Source organism: Diabrotica undecimpunctata, chromosome 2 (assembly GCF_040954645.1).
Source record: "Diabrotica undecimpunctata isolate CICGRU chromosome 2, icDiaUnde3, whole genome shotgun sequence".
Taxonomy (NCBI): domain Eukaryota; kingdom Metazoa; phylum Arthropoda; class Insecta; order Coleoptera; family Chrysomelidae; genus Diabrotica; species Diabrotica undecimpunctata.
The window spans coordinates 108225721-108248530 of record NC_092804.1 but is presented as its reverse complement, the minus strand read 5'-3'; the positions used below and the strand labels follow the sequence as shown (position 1 = coordinate 108248530).

Genomic DNA, 22810 nt, shown 5'->3' with positions numbered 1-22810 from the left:
CTCATAGAAATCGGGAATCTTATTTGTAGTATAGATTTTCAGTAAATGTTGAGATAAGAGTTATAGACCCCCACTTTTTTCACTGACTGGTATTGTGTACGTAGATTGTTTGCAAAATATTTTGCCTAATTTACTAGCCAATCTACAACTCACGAACATCGAATTAGTTAACTGGCTTAACATAGTCGAATATAAATTAGGATATGGCAGGTTACCAGGAACCAGCAGGAGAGGCAGGCCAAGATCTACATTTAAAACTCAAGTGGAAGATGACTTGAGGAATCTAGGGGTCAGAAATTGAAAAGCCAGGGCGAAAGATAGGGGGGAATAAAGACTAATTCTTGAACAGGCCAAGACCCACACAGGGTTGTAGAGCCAAAGATGATGATGATGACCAGTCGAAATTAAGAATACTAGCGGTTGAAATTAAAAATAATGTTACCTGTGAAACTTTGTAGAGCACCGGTTAAAATAAAGATCCTAAGGAAACGAGAAATACAAAAATAAGACATGTATTTAAATTAATTTTAATATATTTTGGTTACGTTATATATTACGGAGAACGTCTGATTGAATTATGCGAACTAAACAACCTAAAAATCACCAACAGATTTTTCAGACATAAAAATATTCAGAAATATACATGGACGCAAGAAACACGAAGGCTGAAATCGATAATAGACTACATAATAATCAAACAAGATACCACAATAAAGATCAAAGATGTGCGTGTCAGAAGGGGAGCATAATGTGGAACGGACCATAAACTACTGACAGCAAAAATGGGCATTAATTGGAAACATAACAAGACCCCCTCCACAGAAGAACCGTTGAACACTATAAGAGAAAAACAATACAATATAGAACTACTCCAAGAACAATCAATAAGAGAACTATACCAACAACGTCTAGACCAAAAATTAATAGAATTTAATCTAACATCGAAGAAATATACGAGCATATAAAGGCGAGTATAAAACAAGTAGCATTCGAAGCCCTTGGAGAAAAAGAACATATAACAAATAAACAGCACTATTATGAAATAAATGAACCAACAAAAGAATAATTGAAGAAAGAAGCAACTATACAGAAAATGGCTGACTACAAACAACGAAGAAATTTATAATGAATATAGAGAAAAAGATAGAGAAGTGAAAAAACAAATAACACAACAAAAAAATGAAGAATGGGAAAGAACCTGCTTAAATATTGAAACATACATAGGAGGTACAAGAACTTCGGAGTCTTGGAAAGTACTGAGAGGGTTGAAACAAAACTCAAAAGAAACAATTTAATTGGGAAATATACATGACAAAGAATAGAAGGACTATTACAAGGAACTGTTAACAGAACAAAGACCACAATTCATTGGAAAAGAAAACAGGCGAAGACGAAGCAGATCCCCACAACAAGAAATAGAGATAACAGATAGGGAAATGAGAACGGCCATAAAAGCAATCAAAAATAAGAAAGCACCGGGGCATGGAGGCATCTCATTTGAGCTTATAAAATACGGATCAAAAAAATTACACCAGATGATACAATGCATATTTCAGAAAGCCATAAATGGAGAACAGCTCCCAAAGGAATGGACGGAGGCATATATGACATCTATATTTAAGAAAGGAGATAGAAAACGATGCGAAAACTACAGAGCAATAAGCGTAATATCATCAATAGGAAGATTATATGGGAAGATACTGCGAGAAAAGATAGAGCAAGCGATAAAAGGCAAAATCGGGAAGGATCAGGCAGGCTTCACGGCAGGAAGATTATGCATAGATCACATATACACACTGGAACAACTGTTGGAAAAGAAAAAAGCAAAAAATAGAGATATACATTTGGCATTTGTGGACTTGAGAAAGGCGTATGACTCTGTACCAAGGTCAGAACTATGGGAGGCAATGTACAAATTAGAAATACAGACGGAACTCATAGAAACTACAAAAGCTCTGTATAAAGAAAATAAAGTGTCCATTAAAATGGGAACAAGAATCATCACAACAAAAGGGCTTGTTTGGATTGTTCCAACATCTCCAACCCTATTCAAAATATACTTAGAGAAAGCCTTGACTACATGGAAAAGAAAATGCGAAGGCATGGGAGTACCGGTACGGAACGAATACCTATATACGTTAAGATTTGCAGACGATCAAGTAGTGATTGCACAAGACCAAGACGACCTCAGCTACATGATGAAGAAACTACAAGAAGAATATACCAAGGCTGGCCTAGATATTAACCTCGCGAAAACAGAGTACCTATCTACAAGTGAAGAAGACATAGAAGATCTACAGATTTATGACAACGTAACAATGAAAGGAAAGGATAAATTCAAATACTTGGGGTTTATAATCACGAAAAAGGCAACAACAGAGGAAGAAATTACACAACGATTAGGACAAACAAGAACAGCAATCCGACAGCTTAACTCAGTATGGTGGGATAGACACCTAAATATGAGGACAAAAACACAGATTTATAAAACAAACGAAATTAGTGCGAAGTATTATGACATATGGGGCTGAAAATTAAATCATAAACAAGAAAATCAGCAGTAAGATACTAGCAACAGAGATGGAATGCCTGCGAAGATGCGGCAGAGTAACAAGAATGGATAGGAAAAGTAATGACGAAATAAAGCAAAGAACATAAATAGAAACAGACATACGAACATACATAGAACAAAAAAGACAAAGTGGTATGGACATGTAAGAAGAACTAGTGACAGCAGATGGATAAAAAGAATAACCGAATGGAGCCCCATAGAAAGGAGGAAAAGAAAAGATCCCTAAAAATCCTGGAGGAACGAAGTAGACGACGCCATGAGTAAGAGAGGTCTAAACGATGGAGAATGGGACAACAGAGAGAGATGGAAACGGTTGAGCGAGGGGAGGCAGTGAATACTGTAGAATCCCTGAATATATATATATATATATATATATATATATATATATATATATATATATATATATATATATATATATGTATATATATGTATATTTGTCGAGTGGCTGTAAAAAATATCGTGAGAAATGACCGCAGGTAAATAAATGAATGTACGGGTTACCTCACGAAATTTGAAAAATAAAGAGATCATCACAGGTCAAAAAATTGACATATTAGTAGGAAGATGTAAAAGAAATCACTACTTGTAGATGAGGGGAATTCGTATTTGTGTAATCTAATTTAAAAATATGTTAGTGTATTTAAGGGGAACAACATAAATATTTCCATAAGCAGTATCTTTAAACAATATTTAGATTACATCGACGAAAAACTATCCCCAACGTAGTTATTGTTTTTCCTTGCCCATATTAGATAATGTATAATCAATACAATAAGAAACAAAAAAATACCCTTACAATACTAGATGCATAAAAATACCTTCCTGGTCGGCTCTGCTATCATTTCGTATAACTCCGGTCACTTTTGCTGTACATAATTAAAACATCGGATAATACAAAGAGGGTAAACTCGAAGTTTAATTCGATTTCACCTTTTGGGAAAAAATAAAAGGTTTTGTTTTTTTAAAAGAAAACAAAAGTTAAAAACAAATTAGTTTGTTTACTAAGACATCCAATTTAAAAGTTAAAACAACAAATAATGAAAAAGTCAGTTTATAATACTAGACTTGCTACCAAAAGTTCCAAAACAATAAAAGTGAAAACGATATTGTAAAGAATGTACTAAATAGGGATAGTTCGACGAAAGTCGATTACTTCTTGTTAAATCAACATTTTCCACAGTCTACATCTACGATATTCTATCACATTTTGAAGTTATACAATTATATAAGTTGATTTAAATAAGTAAAATATGCCTAATTGTTAATTATGATCTCATCCTAATTACTTGTGATTGTATTACTTAACATAAACAAAAAAAATTACATAAATATATAGTAATATATGTAAAATTAATTTTAAATACGAATTATTATGCTTAAATAATCATAATGATAATTACAATTCTAACCTGAAAAAAGAATCTTCATAAAGTTGTAATCGAAATTTATTTTGAAGTGGTCCGCAAGGACATGAATTTTTTTTGTTATATTTTAAATTGATATACCAACCCAGCTATATTATTTGTAAAAGAACCAAAAAAAACTTATAGAGACACAAATAGTGTCTGTCTTATAGCTTAAGAATAGTAGAGGAAATTTAACCTATAGATTCAAAATTTGACCTGATTGACCTCAGTGTCTGCTAATAGAACGCACGATGAAAAAAGGGACGTAAAATGACCAAAGTGAGAATTATTAGAAATCGGAAATGAGAGAAAAGTTAGGCCAGAGGTACTGCAGAATCTGTATAACGGTCTGCGTTTGGTCACATATTAACATTTTATCATTTAGTGTAATTAAAAAGCAACAAAGTTAATGAAATGTACTTAGTTGAGGAAAAATCAGCAATAAGGTTTATTTAGGTAATAAGGCGAACACTCGTACATCTTTATTTGTCGTAAGATGTTTTAATAGGATAATGGGGATAACATATCTATGATCCCGTAGGTGACAGATCTACTTCAGGGATGCCCCCCTGCCTACACGAGCTTAGGTTTATCTCCTAATACCATACGGGGGAAACCATTGTCGTACCCTAAGCCCATATCCAAACCTATTATTGTCCTCCTAGTATGGATCCTCAGTCTCAAGATGGAATTACCAATAACGATCCTAGATTTAATATGAAACAATTTTGATCAACAAACAATAACAAAGGTCCTCTGAAAAATAGGGGGTTGAGGTGCCGGACTTGCTACCCGAAAAAAATCATTATGCAAAAAAAAATCCAACACAGCCTTGGGATTTGCATGGAAAGAATATAGGACTTCGGCAAAGCAAAGGGACTATAAAAATGGGAACGTGGAACATACAAGGAATCGCAACGAATCTCGAAGTATTTTTGCTCCCAGAAGTAGAAAATCTAGACACAGATTTAATAGTCTTAAGTGAAACAAAAAAAAAGGTCAAGGAGAGGAAACTATAGGTAAATATACACACATATGTAGTGGAGTATGCAAACATGAAAGAGCAGCAGAAGGGATATCTATATTAGTAAAAAATAAATGCAGAAAACATATACAAGATTACCAGCTAATATACAGCGAAAGTATTTGCAATGAATGACAATGCGACCGTAAGAGAAAAGGAAGATTTTTAAACGCACTAAAATATGTGTTAGATAAGGCAAAAGGAAAAGAGGATATCCTTCTAATTGAAGATTTTAATAGCCACATTGTAGCGATGTATGAGTATGTAAATTTATGTAAAATCTAATAGATTTTAACGATATGTGAGATAACCACAAAAGCTGTTAAATCCAGAAGGGCAGCTAGATGGTTTTCGAAAGATAATTTAGTTGTAAACTTAGATAGGTAACCAACCTTACTTTTGAATTTAATAAGAGACTGATAAAGAGAGAACGGCAGCAATTATTATTGGAAGTAATCCTTTCGAAGGTTGAATAATGGAATGATGTAAATTATATTCCAAGATGGATATAGTACAGGAATTAACCTTCTTTTAAATTATTGTGTACTCCTATGCATCCTAGAACATAACTACTTATAATGAGTCCGGTAACTACACTAGGTGATTAATGTAATAATACTCACCTAATGACATCATAAATGGGGTGGAGAATACAATACAGTAAGATCAGTTGAACTATCGCATTGAATTCACTTTTAACTTTTTAAAAGTTTTAGCTAAGGCTCTGATGGCAAAAGCTGTTTATTAAAAATTCAATCAAATATCATTTGATTTAGCTCTACCAATCTCATAAGATTCCAGAATATAATCTATTACCCTTTTTGTACATGTGTAAGAGTTTGCCATCTAGAAGCGAATAGGAGTGGTTTGTTGACAAAATATGGTTGGAGAAAGCAGAGTTAGTATTGCAAATGTCTGTGTTTTTGTATCTATATGCTTAACAAAAAGCACAATAAAGCTTTTAAACCCCAGAGTTGTGTAGCATAGGAAGTACATCTTTTGTATTGATTAATGATTTGATATTCATATTGGATTTAAAAGCTACAGATACGCTGTATTTTAAGAAGATCATTTGAATAAAATAGGACTGTGGATCTAGATAAAATACGAGGATATATTGATATTAAACTAGCCTTTGATAGATGGCGCTACTTGATACCGAAATGGTTTCGGTGTTGACATTTGCCATTTATAACATGACTTCTGTCAAAATTTTAAGTTTTAAAAACAATTAGTTTGGTTTTTACAGCCGTCAAAAGCAAGCAAATTTTGTGTTTTCGGAGAAATGAAAAAAGTCGAGTATCGCACGGTGATTAAGTTCCTCCACAAAAAGGGTAAAACGAATGTGCAAAGCAACAGTAAAATTTTGGAAAGCTGAATTTGTTCGTGGTCGTACGAGTGTTTTTGATGATGAGCGTCTCGGAAGGCCAAATGAAGTCACCACGCCGCAAATGATCAACAAAGTCCATGACATGATTATGGCAGATCGTCGAATTAAGCTCTGCGAGTTAATACAGACCCTAAACATTTCCTACGAACGCGTACAACATCATTCACCATCATTTGGACATGAAAAAGCTATCCGCGCGATGGGTGCCGCGTTTGCTTACAATCGATCAAATGAAAAAACGTGTGACCACTTCGGAGACGCTTTTGGCGATGATGCGGCGCGATCCGAAGGATTTTTTTCGGCGATTTATCACAGTTGATGAAACCTGGGTGCATTATTATACACCGGAAACCAAAGAACAGTCGAAACAGTGGCGCAAACGCGGCAAAGGCCGCCGAAGAAGGCAAAGAGTGCACATTCGGCCGGCAAAGTGATGGCGACTGTTTTCTGGGATGCGAAGGGCATCATCCACATCGACTACTTGGAAAAAGAAAGAACAATCAATGGTGAGTACTACGCAGCATTATTGGATCGATTCGATTCCGAATTGCGTCGAAAACGCCCTGGTTTGGAACGCAAAAAAGTGCTCTTTCACCAAGACAATGCACCGGCTCACCGATCGGCCGTCGCCATGGCAAAATTATAAGAAATGGGCTATGAATTGGTTGAACACCCACCGTATTTCCTAGGTCTTGCCGCCAGCGATTTTTTTCTGTTTCCAAACCTAAAAAAAATGGCTCGGAGGACGCCGTTTCGCAACAAAGTCGTCGCTGAAACTTCAGCTTATTTTGAAGAGCTCGAGCAAAAGTACTATTCGGATGGGATAAAAAAATTGGATTATCGTCTTACTAAGTGTATCGAGGTAAAAGGGGACTATGTTGAGAAATAAATCGATTTAATTCCAAAAAACTTGTTTTTTCTATCAAAGGCTAGTTTTATATCAATCCACCATTGTATATAACCAAAAAAGAATCAAGGTGGTTCTTAAGAAATTACAGAAATTTTTTATATAGTTTAATAATAAGATGGGGAGGGTATTTATTATTTAGGACTAACTGTATTATTATATTAATTTTTTAAATCACAATTATCCAAAAAAGATTGTATGTTATAATAATATCGAATTTAATTATTTCATTCTTACCTTACATACAATCAAAAGTTATTCTAAGTACAGTAAACAATTCTTCTTCAAACCTCCAGTAGAACTTATTAAAAAACTTATGACTTTAAAACCCAAACAATTCACTAGACGATATTCTACAACATGCCATCCTAACCTATAATCAAACATTTCAAAGTACCTACCACAAACTTTTTTCCCTTTTCAATTCTATATGAAACCTTTACAAAAGAAATAATTTCGACTTTAACCTTTAAATATATCATCATCATCATCTTGGTGCTACAGCCCTTAGAGGGCCTCGACCTTCTCAAGCTTTCTACGCCATTCTATTCTGTCCCTCGCTTGCATTTTCCAGTTGCCGACTCCGATCTTCTCGGCATCTTGTGTTACCCCGTCCATCCACCTTAGCTTTGGTCTACCCCGTCTTCTCATTCCTACGGGTTGCGCTGTGAGAATCTTTTTTATCATGTTTGACTCAGGGGCCCGGGCTACATGTCCTGCCCACTGCAGGCGGTTTCGCTTAATTATAGTGGTAATATCTTTACCACGAAACGTATGCTTGTAGATATTCTGCAGTTCAAAGTTATATCTACGCCTCCATACTCCGTTCTCACAGACCGCTCCGAATATCTTGCGTAGCACCTTTCTTTCAAAAATGGATAGAGCGGATTCATCTGTTTTTGTTAGCGTCCATGCCTCTCATCTATATGTGAGAACGGGGACTATCAGTGTTCTATACAGCCTTATACGAGTTTTTTGAGACAGACGTTTGTTAGCTAAGTACTTTGATAGACCATGATAACACCTGTTTGCAATTATTATTCGCCTTTTTATTTCCTCAGATGTGTTATTATTGGGGTTAACCGATGTCCCTAGATATATGAACTCTTTGACTGCTTCGAAGTTTTGGTCATTGATGATTAAATTTGTGTCAACATTTCCATCTCTTGTGTTTGTGTTAGTCGCCATGAATTTGGTTTTATTTTGATTTATCTGTAACCCCATTCGTTCTGCTGCTGCTACTAGCTCGGTTAGGATTTCCGCAGTTCTCGCCCTAGTTCTTAAGTATTAGTCCCTAGTATTAAATATTGTTCCCCTGCTATCTAAATTAGCGTTTCGTACAACTTTTTCTAAGGCGACATTAAAAAGCTGACACGCCAGCGCATCTCCCTGCCTTAATCCCCTATGTATTTGAAATGGGGTTGAAGAGTCGTTTTGAATTTTAACTGCTGATAGCATCTTCGCCATTGTCACTTTTATCAAACATATGAGTTTTTTTGGAATTCCCAACTCATTCATAGCATTTTAAAGACTTGGTCTTAAGACACTGTCATATGCCGCTTTAAAATCGACAAAAATATGATACATATCTATGTTAAACTCTTGCGCTTTTTCAAGGATCTGTCGTAGTGTAAAGATCTGGTTAATGGTTGAACGTCCACGCCTGAATCCCGCCTGATATTCTCCTAGAAATATTTCAGTATAAGGCTTTAATCTCTCGTGCAAAATATTTGACAATATCTTGTATGCTGTATTTAGGAGAGTAATTCCGCGGTAATTATTGCATTCCAGTTGGTTTCCCTTTTTGTGTAACGGGCAAATTAAGCCTAAGCTCCACTCTTCAGGCATTTGCTCCTCAGACCAAATTCTACAAACAATTTCTGGCATCACCTTGGTGAGCTGCTCTCCACCGTGCTTAAATAACTCTGCTGGGATGCCATCGCTACCTGGGGACCTATGGTTCCTTAGTTTTTCTATAGATATTTTCACTTCATCTACCGAGGGGGGTTCCACGAGTTCCTCATTTCGATATTCCAGCTCTATATTGTTAGTAGGTTCCCCTTCCAGCAACTCTCGAAAGTGCTCTACCCATCGTAAAAGGATATCCTCTTTGTTGGTAAGTAAGTTACCTTCCTTATCATTACAATAGTTGATTCTTGGTTTGAATTCTTTTCTAATACTATTTATTTGATGATATAACTTTCTTGTTTCTCCTTGACTCATATGGCTTTCGAGCCGTTCTAATATGTCATTTTCCGAGTCTCGTTTCTTTTTTCGGTGTATGCGTTTTTCCTCTCTCCTTTAAGTTTTTGTATCTGTCTATTGTTGTTCTAGTTTTTCGTTGTTGCATGGTCCTAAATGCCTCGTTCTTCTCATCTGTTATTTTTTTTTAAATATATAAACTTTAAATATATAAAAAATGCAATTAATGACGTACACACCAATACCAGCCTCTTATTAACGAATTTTATAATAAACAAAAAGAAAAAAAGCAAGTCGTTGATAAACAGAATGAGAATGCCGAAAAATTATTTCAGATAGACGTTGCAAAATCCTGACACGTTTCTAAGAAAAAAACATAAACCTAAGTTACAAATCCCTTACTCTTTAATGCTTCTTCTCGGCTGGCTTTACTCGTGGCGAATTTTCGTCGCATCGACTATAGCCCTCCATCTTCTACGATCTTGTGCTTTTATGACCCATTGTTGTACCCCAATTCTAGATAAATCGGCTTTAACATCACCCTTTCATTTTTTCCTAGGAGGTCCTAATGATTTGTCGTCTAGTCTCTTAAAAAACATTGTCTTTAGCACTCTGTCTTTCTCTGATCTTTCCACATGACCTGACATAAATTTCAAAATTGTTTCTTTCCTCGTCCGAACATTTCCGTTTCTGTCATTATTGATTCACTTGCTTTATTTTCCACTCTATAATACACCGAGAAAAACAAAATAAAACGAAAACTATTGGAAAAGCAAACAAAAAAAATGTAAAAAGCAGAAAGCTTAAATTTGTAAATTAACATAGAAATACGTAAAAAAATCTACTAATAACCCAAAGTATTCACAGGCAAGTCCCCGCCCTAAAATATCATCTCAGGGTTCAGAATATTCCGAATAATGGTTACTATGCTGAAGAGATAGAAAAATCAAGCTAAATCTCCTACTAACATCCTAGCCCAACAAATCCTTTAATTCTTTGTTACCACCATCGAATAAATCACAGATCATCCAGATTCCGACTAAGACTTATTAAATATTATATAAACGATCTATTATATAAACCCGCACATAATTTTTATAAAAAAAATGAAAAAAAAAACTAAATCATAGAAAAACTTAATATTGAACTACCTTACGGAAAGTCTTTTACTAAGAGGTTCGATAAACTTTTCGAAAAAATAAATACTAATAATGCAATATTAGTATCTATGAAGTATTGCATTATATAAAGTTATCAGCCGATTGACAGCTGTATTGTTGCCTTACACAATGAAATATTAAATCTCCAAAATAAAAATGAATTGTAAATGGAACTTATTATAGTTAAGATTTTTATATATCTTTTCAAAATCTGTCCTAGAAATTTAATAATTAATAAAATCAGTAAGAACTTCTAAATCATTTAAAACTTTAGTTTGTGTGACTCCAAATACAATGCACATAATTTCCTTCATAATTTCACAAAATCCTTACACACTTTAAGATCTACCCGATCCCAAATTATCATGTGATCATGTTTGTCATCATACTACCACCTACAAAATATTACAATAATAAAAAACTATTTGACACCTGTTAATGGACAAAGCGGTATCACAGTCTGTTCCAGCCATGTAAAATCCTAATATACTATACTCAATATAGATAACTCCACAAAACCTCTAGTTATAGAGAACTTTTTTCAAAGCTTTGCTATAAGAATAGTTCATCCAATTAAAATCCAGCAACTAGATATCAAATCGACCATAATCCTAATGACAGAAAGACCAATAACTATTGAAGGAATGCACTTCAACAAAAAAAACGTCCCAATAGATTCAAGTCGCAAAACATTGTTCCAATAAAACTAATACCAGCTCACTAGATAAAAATTCAGAAACTGAACATCGCAGAGACACATGGTCAAACTCAACTTTTAGAACTAATATCTTTTATTCTGGCTATAAATAGGAATACGCACTACTGCTGTTGTCATACTCCTGCTTATTTCAGCTTTCCTAATAATTATCCTAATTAGGAAAATAAAAAGTATTTCCAAATTTCTCTTTGGACGGAAGTGCATCCTGCCCAGATTCAGATATTAGAAGAACTAATAGTAGAAACAACTAAGACTTCCAGGGCGAATTCTGTACCAAAAGAGGGCGAAGAAATGTAATCAAAGCTCTTGACCTTCAGTCAGCAAAAGCCAACAACCGAAGGTATAGAAGAAGCAGAAACCGATTATTTATTATTGTTTATTTTATTTCATTAAACACTATTAATTTTGAAAATGTTGCCAATGTGAGTCCATAATACTAGTGTATAGGAGATAAGTCAATCCTCGCAATCTTACTTAAGATTAATCTTACAATCTTTAGTAAGTTTTTTATTGAAGTAGAATTTCTAGTCTACCGGTTTCGAGGTCTAAAATATATGCCTCATCATCAGGCTAGAGTACATAGATCATTGTTCTAGTAGAAACTAAAAGCCAACAATCAACAACATGAAACACAGAATAAAAAACTAATACAAAACATTTTAAAATCAAAATTGAAACAATTAAGCAAACAACTGTAACCTTATTAATTAAGTAATTAAGTAGAAGAGTTAGTACTATATATATATACTGTTAACAAAATGATAACTGTAAAAATTAATTTAGTAAAAGGATTGACGTAATATTTAATACATTGAGACATGAGACATTAATGGTATCAGTTGGTAGTTATGGTTTTTAGCTTTTAGTTTTTGTCAAAACAAAGACCTATGTACTGTGGTCTGATGATGAGCCAGATATTGTAAGCCTTGAAACCGGTAGTCTAGATATTCATATATATATATATATACATATATATATATATAAATATATATATATATATATATATACTATACTATAACTATGACCTAAATTACACAAAGCATTGATGAATTCCTTATAGCTGAAGATTATTATCTAGCAGAGATATCAAGACATGTAATGTCTAACATGTATGACAAGGGAACGTATCCTTTTGAAAACTTGGGAATCGCATAAACTTTATCACAAACGTTTTTGATTAAAATAGGTATTCAGTGTGTCTTATCAGCGATTGAAAACCTCTGAAACCCTCGTAGGGCACTTCGTAAACTTAAAGTGGCATATAAAGCAACAAAAAAATATTAAAAAATTGATTTAATTTACTTGTATCACTTAGGCCACTTGGATTAGTTGAGAAACGATATTGGACAGAAGGGCACATATTACAAATTGGCACTTCAGTTATTTTCCTACATCTAGATGTCATTTATGTTTTTTGGTCAAACCATTTATCTCAGAAAATCAAGTTTTATGAAGGTAGGATTTTTGACGTAGTAATATTACACACAATGCAGTGCAGACAACTCAAAAGCCTACCCAGAATTCAACGTGTATTTTATTACTAATTTATATTTTTGCTTTGTCACTTGACGTGAAGTCTATTTGAATTTCTTGTTTGGTAATTCAGAGGTATTCAGAAGTATTTTGAAATGTCTCTAATCCACTCATAACCTGCCGTCACTTTTAAATCAGGAAGTATTTTTCAAAATAAATAGGCCTACAAGTTTTAAGACATGCATCCAGATTTGCTAACAATTATGGGTTTTTTGCATTAGATATATTTCCTCTCCACAATTCCAACTTTCGTTTATTTTATTTCGTTTTATATATATATATATATATATATATATATATATATATATATATATATATATATATATATAACGAGTTTATTACAGCTGCTGCCGTTTCTCGCAACCTAGCTTCCAACGCTTGAGATCGTTCCAGTCATCTACTTGTAGACCCCTATCTTCCATTGCACCTTTTACTTCTTGTCTCCACGATCTTCTTGGTCTTCCCTTTCCCTCTTGGTCTTTTATTTCGTTTTTAGTCGTTTATTTTCTTCTAAACAAATTGCGATTTCGTCTCTTAACATTTAGAAATACATTTCAAAATTACCCCACATGATAACCGTCCTCCATCTCTATTAAGTAGTAATGTTTATGTACTACACTCACGGCTTCTAAAATGTTTGTAAATATTTTTGACTTTAGCTCTGTTTTGTATAATTTATTACAATAATTGCTACCGTTGTTAGTTATTTGTACATCCTAAGCTTTCTATGCATCATACAATCTGTACACTCTGAAAATACACTATAGAGACTTTTTTCACAAGTACTTGTACACTTCGGAATTTTTGACATATGGTATTGCATTGTAGGGACGAAAAATATAAAATTAGTAGAAAAGAAAAGAAAAAGTTATATTCACAGTAAAACTTAGCTTTTTAAAGAGGTGTATACATTCAAGGAACATGTCTTAGGAGAAGATTTACTGGTTATACTTTTCGACAAGAAGATAACAGATGGAACAAGATAATTATACACTGGATTCTTGATAAATGGAAATGGAAACTTTAGAAGTATGTGCTAAAGTAATTTTAAACCACATGCTATATTCAAACAGAACAGGGTAGATTGAAATAAAACAAAATGTGGAGACTTGTATGCAAAGATGAATGTGTATGACTGACAAATAGTATTTTTTCTTAGTACAGGAACAAAACAAATAAACTCTGTAGGCGACAGATTTCTGAAAAATATTTGGCGTTTTATATGAAAACGTGCATTGCATATTATATTAAAATAACAATGATTGCGTCTCCTAAAATGTGCTTTTTTAACTTCGAATAAGTGTAATTTTTTGTGAAAATTTTAATACATTGTTTGTTATTGTTCAGAAACGTAATCTTATAAAATAAAAATACTAATAGCACGATCACATTACAATTACTTATAAGACTAATTTGTAACGATTTGGTTAATTTCGTATTTGTATTTTGATTTATAGTAAATTTTTTATACTGGTATGTACATACGGTAATATGATATTTTTACTATTAATATTATTATTATCAAAAACATCTTGATAAAAAATGTTCAATATTACTGATATTTTTTAAAAACGACACAAACATGAAACAATTATTGTAATTATATGTAACACGTATTTATACATAAAGTTTAAGGACTTACGAGGTTTAAAAACTTTAGGATATGATGATTTTTTTGGCGCTTTTTTGCATATTGTTTGCTATTATTATTTTGTCAAGAAAATCCATGTATGACTTACCGGAAAATATGTCCAAATCGTTACAAGCACAAACACTACATGATATGACGATGACAATGCATATGAAAGTGAATTTCATGTTGTAAATGCAGAATCGGTTTTCTCCATATGTTTTCACAGATCAGCCATGTTCCCGAATAATCAATATTCGTATGCGCACGCTATTGGGAGCTAAGCATTGACGTCACAGGATGGTCGAAGCTTTCCCAGCTACGCTTTCCGAATAATTTTCATTGACTGAAATTCGAAACAGTGTGGATACTCTCGGTTCGCGTACTGAACTGACTCATGCGCCTACCTTGGTTGTTATTATCGTTTAATGTCTTCGATAAGAGTATCCGCTTAGCGTTTTAAAGGTTACCGGGTTTCAACCAGGTGGTTAAAAAATTTAAATTGACTTGCTAATGAAATGGCAGATATCAAGTGAAAAGTAAAAAAAAAACAAACATAAATTCTTTTAATATAGAGATACTATTCATTATTACATTATGCTTCTAGACAATATGCGAAAATTGAAAACATATGGATTAACATTTTCTACGCATAAATAAATAGAATTAAATAATTTAAAGTTAACCATTTCTAGATTCTATAACGATGGTCCTTAATTAGGTTGGATATGTCAGTAAGAAGTTGCCATGCATGTAAGATATTTTTACTAAAAAATTGAGTCAAGTTCTAGGCACTACACATTCTATTTCATATAGAAGTTGGTATATAGATGCTACAAAACCGATGAAGGTATAGGAGCTGGTACATATAGCACAGGATAAAGGATAGAAATCCTGTTAATTTTGGAAACGTATGCCACCGTATTTTAGACAGAATTGGCCGATATACAAAAATGTGCTATGCAAATAAATAGATCAGCAAGTGGAGAACGACTCATTACTGATCTTCTTCGATAGTCAAGCAGCTCTTTAAGTTCTCAGTTAGACTAAATAAATTTATAATAGCCTGTGTTATAGGGCACACATGCTATGCAGGTAAAAATTAGGCTGATAAATTGGCCTAAAAAGGCGCTTGTGTGCAGTAAATTCTTCTGGAATCCTGCATTGGTGTTGCGAACACACACAAAACAGTAGTCATTGGTGCTATTATAGATAAGTTTTTGTATTGGTCGAGAAGTTCGCAAGAACAAAGACAGGCAAATGCGTTTATTAAGTGACATCTAGACAAATTTACTAGACTTCTAGTACTTACTGACCCATAATCTAAAAACTGTCACGATGATAATGGGAGTATTGACTGGAACTATAGGCTCAATAAGCATTTGAATTGTACGAGCTTGACGAAGGAGGATACTTGTCGGTTATGTCTAGAAGAAGAAAAAATCACTCTGAACGTTTTATGGACTGCAAGCCCATGGGATATTTTTATGGAGTTATTTGACCCAGCAAAAATTACACATAAATCAATACTATAATACAGGTGACTACACTGGTAAGGTAAACCTACCATTCAAGGGTGGGGATTTTAGTCAAACATATTTGTACTTAATTTATAACTTAAGTAGGTAATACACAAATATTGACCTGCGACCTAATGCCGTACAAAAGTATTGGTACCAGTAGCAGGGACAATTCTTTGATTTTCTGAAAATTTTGACCCCATTTTCGGCAATTTGATACAGTACAGCATTCATACACATAGTTTGGGATCGTTATTTAGATTACTTTTTATGTAATGCCGTATATATCGGCTGGTACATGGGTGACAAATCTAGGGCGCAATTCATGAAAACCCTCATTCTTTTAGGTCATTAAAAAATGTACAGCATTAATTTTAAATTATTACTTGATGCGTAAAAGAATTTTTGGCAACTAGGTATGCCTAAAAGTTATGGTTCTTGAAAAGGTTTATAGACAGTTATGTGTATTTGGGAATATAATTGTTGTTTTTTCGGTAAGATAATTATTTGTTGTACGGTGGTAGTCACTTTTTTAAGAAAATATAACTAAAAACTATCAATTTAATCTATAGCCGGTTATAATAAATGGTACAATTTATAAAGTAAAAAAAAAAACAAAAAACAAAAACTTGAAAATTAAACATAATATATCTAAAATATCCTGTGGTGTATGTTATGTTATATTTTAAATACTGTTGTTGAAAATATTTATTTAAAAGCAGACAAATGAAAACAAAACAATCTCGTACATTTTTAATTAATCGATTTTGCACAACTGATATAGTCTATTGGAATGTTACATTTTTTAGGGCTTAGTATGCATTTCTTAGAGGGCGCAATTTTATTCTTTTGAGGTATTACGGGAGTAAGCATAAGCTTAACTTTAAGTTTGTGGAGTCGGCATCCTTACCCCGCGACCGCCGTCTTGGAAAAACGGGTGCAAAGGGTTTCTTTGCACCCGTTCTTCGCGCCGTATCTCGTAAACTAGCAACCCTACAGAAAATTATATTAAATATTATTTGGAGCAAATTAAATTGTCTACAACTTTATTTTTATTATTTTTTACCATAAATAAGTAAACCAAAATTACTAAAAATTTTAGAAGACATTTTCTTTTGGGTCTTATAACTTTGGGCCTATGGTAAATTTACAAAAAAAACACATCAGAGTAATATTATAGAGGGTTTTTAAAAGAAAAACTTTTACTACTTTGTTTGAGTTCATTAATATCTATGGATTGCACAGCGCTCCAAATTTCGAATTTCGAAATGGCCTCGCCATTTGGAATAAGGAGAAAAAAGTTTATTACGCAATATTTGTAGCAATATAAATTGTCTATAACTTTATTTTTATTACTTTTTAGTGTAAAATAAAAACTAAAAAAAGTTATTAACAAAAATAACTAGAAATTTTTGAAAAAAAATTATTTTGCGCCTTATAACTTTTTACGATAAAATGACATCAGAGCAATCTCATGGAGGGTTTTTCAAAGAAAAAATAATTTCTACTACAAATAATTTTGTCAATTTTTTGGGTTTTACAGCGGAAGTTGAACGGGTTTTTGATTACTCGTAAGAATACGATAAAAACGAACCATTAGACTTAGTTTTCTAATCTAAATCATTTTAAATCAATTTATCATTTAAATGCTATGCTGGAACAACGTTGTAACCGCCAAATCACATCTTGTCAACAAATTGAAAAAACCTATTATAATTGATTATTAAAAAAATATAGGTATTTACGAACGTAATTTCATAGACTATAGGATGCATAACATTAATATCAACAAAAATATCCTTATGTTATACAAAACAAACATTTATGAACATATATGCTATATTTTAATAAAACAACATGTTAAATCCCCCTCGGTTAAAACGTTGTGGTGTGGAATTAAGGCGGTTAAAATCTTGTTTTAGAAATAAAAAATGAATTGTTATTATGGCCGACACATCTATCTCACCAAATAACAAGTTTTCTTTCTTGGCCCGGATCGAGACGTTTGAAGTTTTCAGTTATATAAAGTAACAATATCTCAGTAGAGCCTCGATGCACCATTACTTCGTTCCACAGCATCAATGTAGCAGTATTACTCTCCATATTTGAACAGCGTGGTTATACGAAGGAAGTTGTTGCTGGTAGAAGATTGATGAGTGGGTTAGATTAGGGCAAAAAAGAACATGTTGCAAATCAGTACATAAAACGACATAATTAGCATTTACTTTTGCGAGTTCAGTATTTTCCGCTCACATGATGAATTTTACTATCAATTTCCATTTTCTTCCTTTCAGATTCATCGCTAGCAGAAGAAAGTTTGATAAAGCGCTTGTCACAATATGAACAAGTATCTTATCTGGGAAGTCCAAAACGCAAGTTGAATTTACTTTTAAAAATGTCGTGGTAGGTTCGTAGAGAGATTTTTTTATTAGAGTATAGCATATTTTCTCTGCATCTGTTATCATAAGTTTTTTGGAACGATTAGTATATTTGCGACGTTGATCATTTAGATTTACTCCTGCTTGCGTTTTATCAACACGGTACTGGAATCTTCTAGCGGTTATTGAAAATATATTTATAACATACGGTTGCTTTACATACCGTTATGTTTTCTACTGTATATTTCACTGTATACTAACGACAAGATGTTGCTTCCCCAACCCTTCTTCTTTTTGGCTCTTGCAGCGAAAGATACTGAGATAAAAAAATTTATTGGCCTTTGTAACTCAGTTCTCTAAACGTTTTGAATAGTTTTACGTGATTTTCCACTGATAACTCAGCAGAACAACCCGTAGCAGACTGCTTACATTTACAAATATGCACTTAAAGTAAATATTGTTTTAAAACTTGGAGCTAGTTTAGATTACTTTAACTTACTTTATCTGGGCAGCTTATAGCTTTTTTAGGTACTTCTCTAGATGAAACGTACGAATCACCAGCATCGCTGCGACGTTTTCTAATATTCTGCTTCCACTTATCAATGTTAAGCTTTCGTGTTTTCCCTCTGTTAATTTGGGTAATCACTAACCTACTTTAAGACATACAACGTTGTTACTTACAAAAAACTTATTATTATTAATTATCTTAAGATAAATTTCTTGGTAATGAAACGAACAAAACGAACTGAATAGACCTTTCCAAAACTGCTCTTCTATTTAAGCACTTGGTAATCTGAAAAATAATAATTTTTATAATAGGTTATAACTTAAAAACTATCAACTTAAGAAAAAATGACAGCAACCTTTTTTGTTTAAAATGGCCCAAGAACCTAACACATTCGCGACCAACCTATTTTTAGGTCTATCCAGTCAAACTGATTTTGGTTAAACATGAAAGAAACATGCCAAATCCACCATTTTTGGGGAGGAGTATTATAAATGAACAAGGATTATAAAAAAAAATGTTTTGGATAATGTCACACATATGTGACACTGGTCTATAGTAATAAAAATTTGAACATAACCCAAGTGTCACAAATATGTGACATAAACATTTTTAGCTACTACTTATAAAAAATCATTTATTTATTCAATATTAACAAAACTAAAAATTACTTCCAATAAAAAATAAAACATATTGTATAAGTTTAATTGTCTTTTCTGTGCCACTCAGCAAAACAGGGTGTAACACATAATCCAATGGGCTGTCCATCACTCCCCTTACATTCCTGGCATGTGTACCAGGTGACAGCCCTTTTCTTGGTTGCACTGCACTGTCGACATCTTTTCCGCTTATTTTTTTTTCAAGTTGTGTGCCGCAACAACTTTTTTTCTGCTTGGCCGTTCTGTTTGTCCCAGTAAATGTTTGATCACTTCCTCTCTAAACTGAAGGTACGACATTCTTGTTTTCTTTGACGTGTTCCTATTTTTATTCAACAACCAGTTGCCATTCCACATGCAAATATCTAGTAAGTGAAAGAAAACTTTCATGTACCATCTCAGAGTTTTTCGTGGCGTGCCATAATATGAAGTCATCTGGTCAATTCTGTCAATTCCCGACATAAAGGAATTGTAGTCATGAATCATTACTGGCTTCAACTTTTTCTGGCCTCTACGATTTTCAACTTCAACCATTTCGGAACCATGCTTGGATGAAATCATTATTACATTTCTCTTATCTTTCCATTTTAATACTATGATTGGACCTCTTCTTTGCCATACGACTTCTCCTTTCTTTACTTTTTTTGTAATAACACTCTTTGGGTTACTTTTTCTATTTTTTCTTAATGGTCCACAAACGTAGGTCTTCTTTTCATGTAAAAACTTGGCAAGCTCATAACTGTTGTAATAATTGTCCATGTAGATAGTGTGCCCCTTTTCTAAATATTCAGTAACAAGTCTCTCAACTACTTCAAACGCATGCCCATTTTCATTTACTACTGTCCCCTTGCCGCTGTAGATTAGGAAATTTAGTAAAAATCCATCAGAACTAGTAATTGTTGCGTAACAACAATACTTAATATTTTTAGTCTATTTTTGTATCATATTATTTAGTTTATTTTTGTATCATACTGTATGTTTTACTGTATGTTTTAGTTTAGATATATAAAATTTCTTTGTACTAACTAATAATCTGTAAAGCGCCGTTATCTTGCATTTAAATAACTTTCTACACTCGTTTCTAAAACCTTCATAGAATCGTAACAATGAAAGGATAAGTATTTTCCAAATTACCCTCTGACGCATTCCAAAATTCCGCAAGTTGAGACAAATACCCTTATCAGGTGGTTTTTATCAATGATTTGAAAGTTAAAGGTATTTGAAAAATAAACATCTCTTTTAATACGTCGAGGGGTCAGGGGGGAGATTTCGGAATGTTTGTGATTGAGGGGAGAGAGTGGACATCAGTATCAGTTCAAATTCCAGCACTGAAGGAGCGTCAGGCTCTACTCGCCCCAGCGGCATATTAGTGTTTTAAACCAGTCGGTATATTAATAAGTTCGTGTCAATATTGTATCACCGACAAGTGTGTATCATATGCAAGTTATCGGCGTTTAAAATACATTGTATTTGTTTAAATATATTTGTTCAAACGTTCTTTTCGAATCTTCATTTTTCCCAGTTTTCTGGGTGGTCCTTCAAAGAAATATATATATATATATATATATATATATATATATATATATATATATATATATATATATATATATAAAGTATATTCCCTAAGGAAAAACCTTGTTCCCCAAGGGAAAAAACCAGCGACCTATTACTGGTGCGTGAAACCAAGCCATCAGGACAAAGGTGTAAGGACAAATACCTACATCTTCGCTCAGTAATCTCATAAATTTTTATTCCATATTTACTAGTTTTTTTTTGGCATATACTGTCGGAATATTAACCGCCCTCTCCACAGTAAGAGGGCTTCGTCAAGACTTAAGTTCTCTCCTGGATAGTAAACTTTAGAGATATTATTTATAATATGACTCGTAACGTTTTTAATTTTGTAAAGTCGATCTTGAACTTCTACGTGTTCCGGCTTGTAAAAACAAATATTTTGAAGAATAGCTTTAAACTTTGATCTGGGCATGGTTTTTCCAAATATTGAAAAGTGATATAGTGGATCTGTGCTCCAGTATAAACGTAAGGAGGGGAGTTTAATGTTTCTTATTAATATGCAGAGACCCAAAAACTTTTTTAAGTCGTTAATATTTATATCCATCCAGCGTCTTAAAAGGAATATTTTTTTAAACTAGGGTTTTCTTTGCGTGAAGCAGCTCTATGATTTGTCCACTCTTCGATTTTTATCAAAATCTTTTCATCAAATAGCAATGAAAAATATTGTATAGGTGTTGCATCAACAGGAATTTCTACTTTTATATTTTCTTGTTCAGTAAACTGATGTATCTCAATATTTTCCTCTACATCAAGCCAGTCCGCCTCATCATTTTCTTGTACCACATTTTCATTTGCATCATTCGCTTCGCCCTCATCATTACTCAACTCACCGCCGTCATTGCTCGACTCTCCCCCATCATTGCTAGTATCCTCAGTCTCTCTTCCAGAATGAGAAGGAGAATAGTCACTTCCACTAGAATAAAACATTTCATCATTATGGTCCTCCTCGAATTCATAGTCAATATTTTCGGCATTTCTGTACTCACTAACTTCCCTACTAGTCATCTCGGCCTCTAATTGCAGCTCGTGTACTTAGATGTCGTTTTGACATTGATAATACTTCTAAAATAAATAATAAGTTATTACACGGTGTATAAATAAGTTACATTTTTATATTACCTTTCTAAATTATACACAATTACGATACTTTTCGTATTCGACGTTTACATTCTATAAATTTACGTTCCATAAATTTACAGTTTATTTCTTCTTTTTTTAAACGTCCAAATCACAACCCAGCCATAGCGTGTGAAAGAAGGATTGTTTAGGTGGACTGTGGCAAAATTTAGACCCACTGTGATAAACCGTGGTAAAATTATTTTACATTTCATCACGTAAGTTCGGTGCCACACATATGTGTCAGCAGTCCTTACGAAAACTTCACCGTCACACATGTGTGACGGTTGCTCGCGAATGTGCTAAAAAAAGTTTCACGGAGCAAAAACTGGTGATATTTGAAAATTTGTTAATATTATTTTATGTAAAATATATTTATGTAAAATAATTTTGACAGGTACCGTTCTGATTTTTTTAAAGGGGACATTTTTTAACAGAAATCCGTAAAAAAACGAATCAGAAACATTTTTCTAAGGGAGCGGCCTCCCAACCTGAATTATAATACTTTTAAAGCCATT

At 33.2% G+C, this 22810-nt stretch overlaps 1 protein-coding gene across 1 annotated transcript in view; it reads right to left on the bottom strand.

The window, feature by feature from the left end:
• Positions 1-14947, bottom strand: part of LOC140434766 (uncharacterized) — a 108067-nt gene extending 93120 nt beyond the window's left edge. The window contains exon 1 of the mRNA XM_072523263.1: positions 14652-14947. Within this exon, the coding sequence (XP_072379364.1) occupies positions 14652-14730 (79 nt within the window). The 5' untranslated portion in view covers positions 14731-14947. The remainder of the gene's footprint in view (positions 1-14651) is intronic.
• Positions 14948-22810: the final 7863 nt, after the last annotated feature.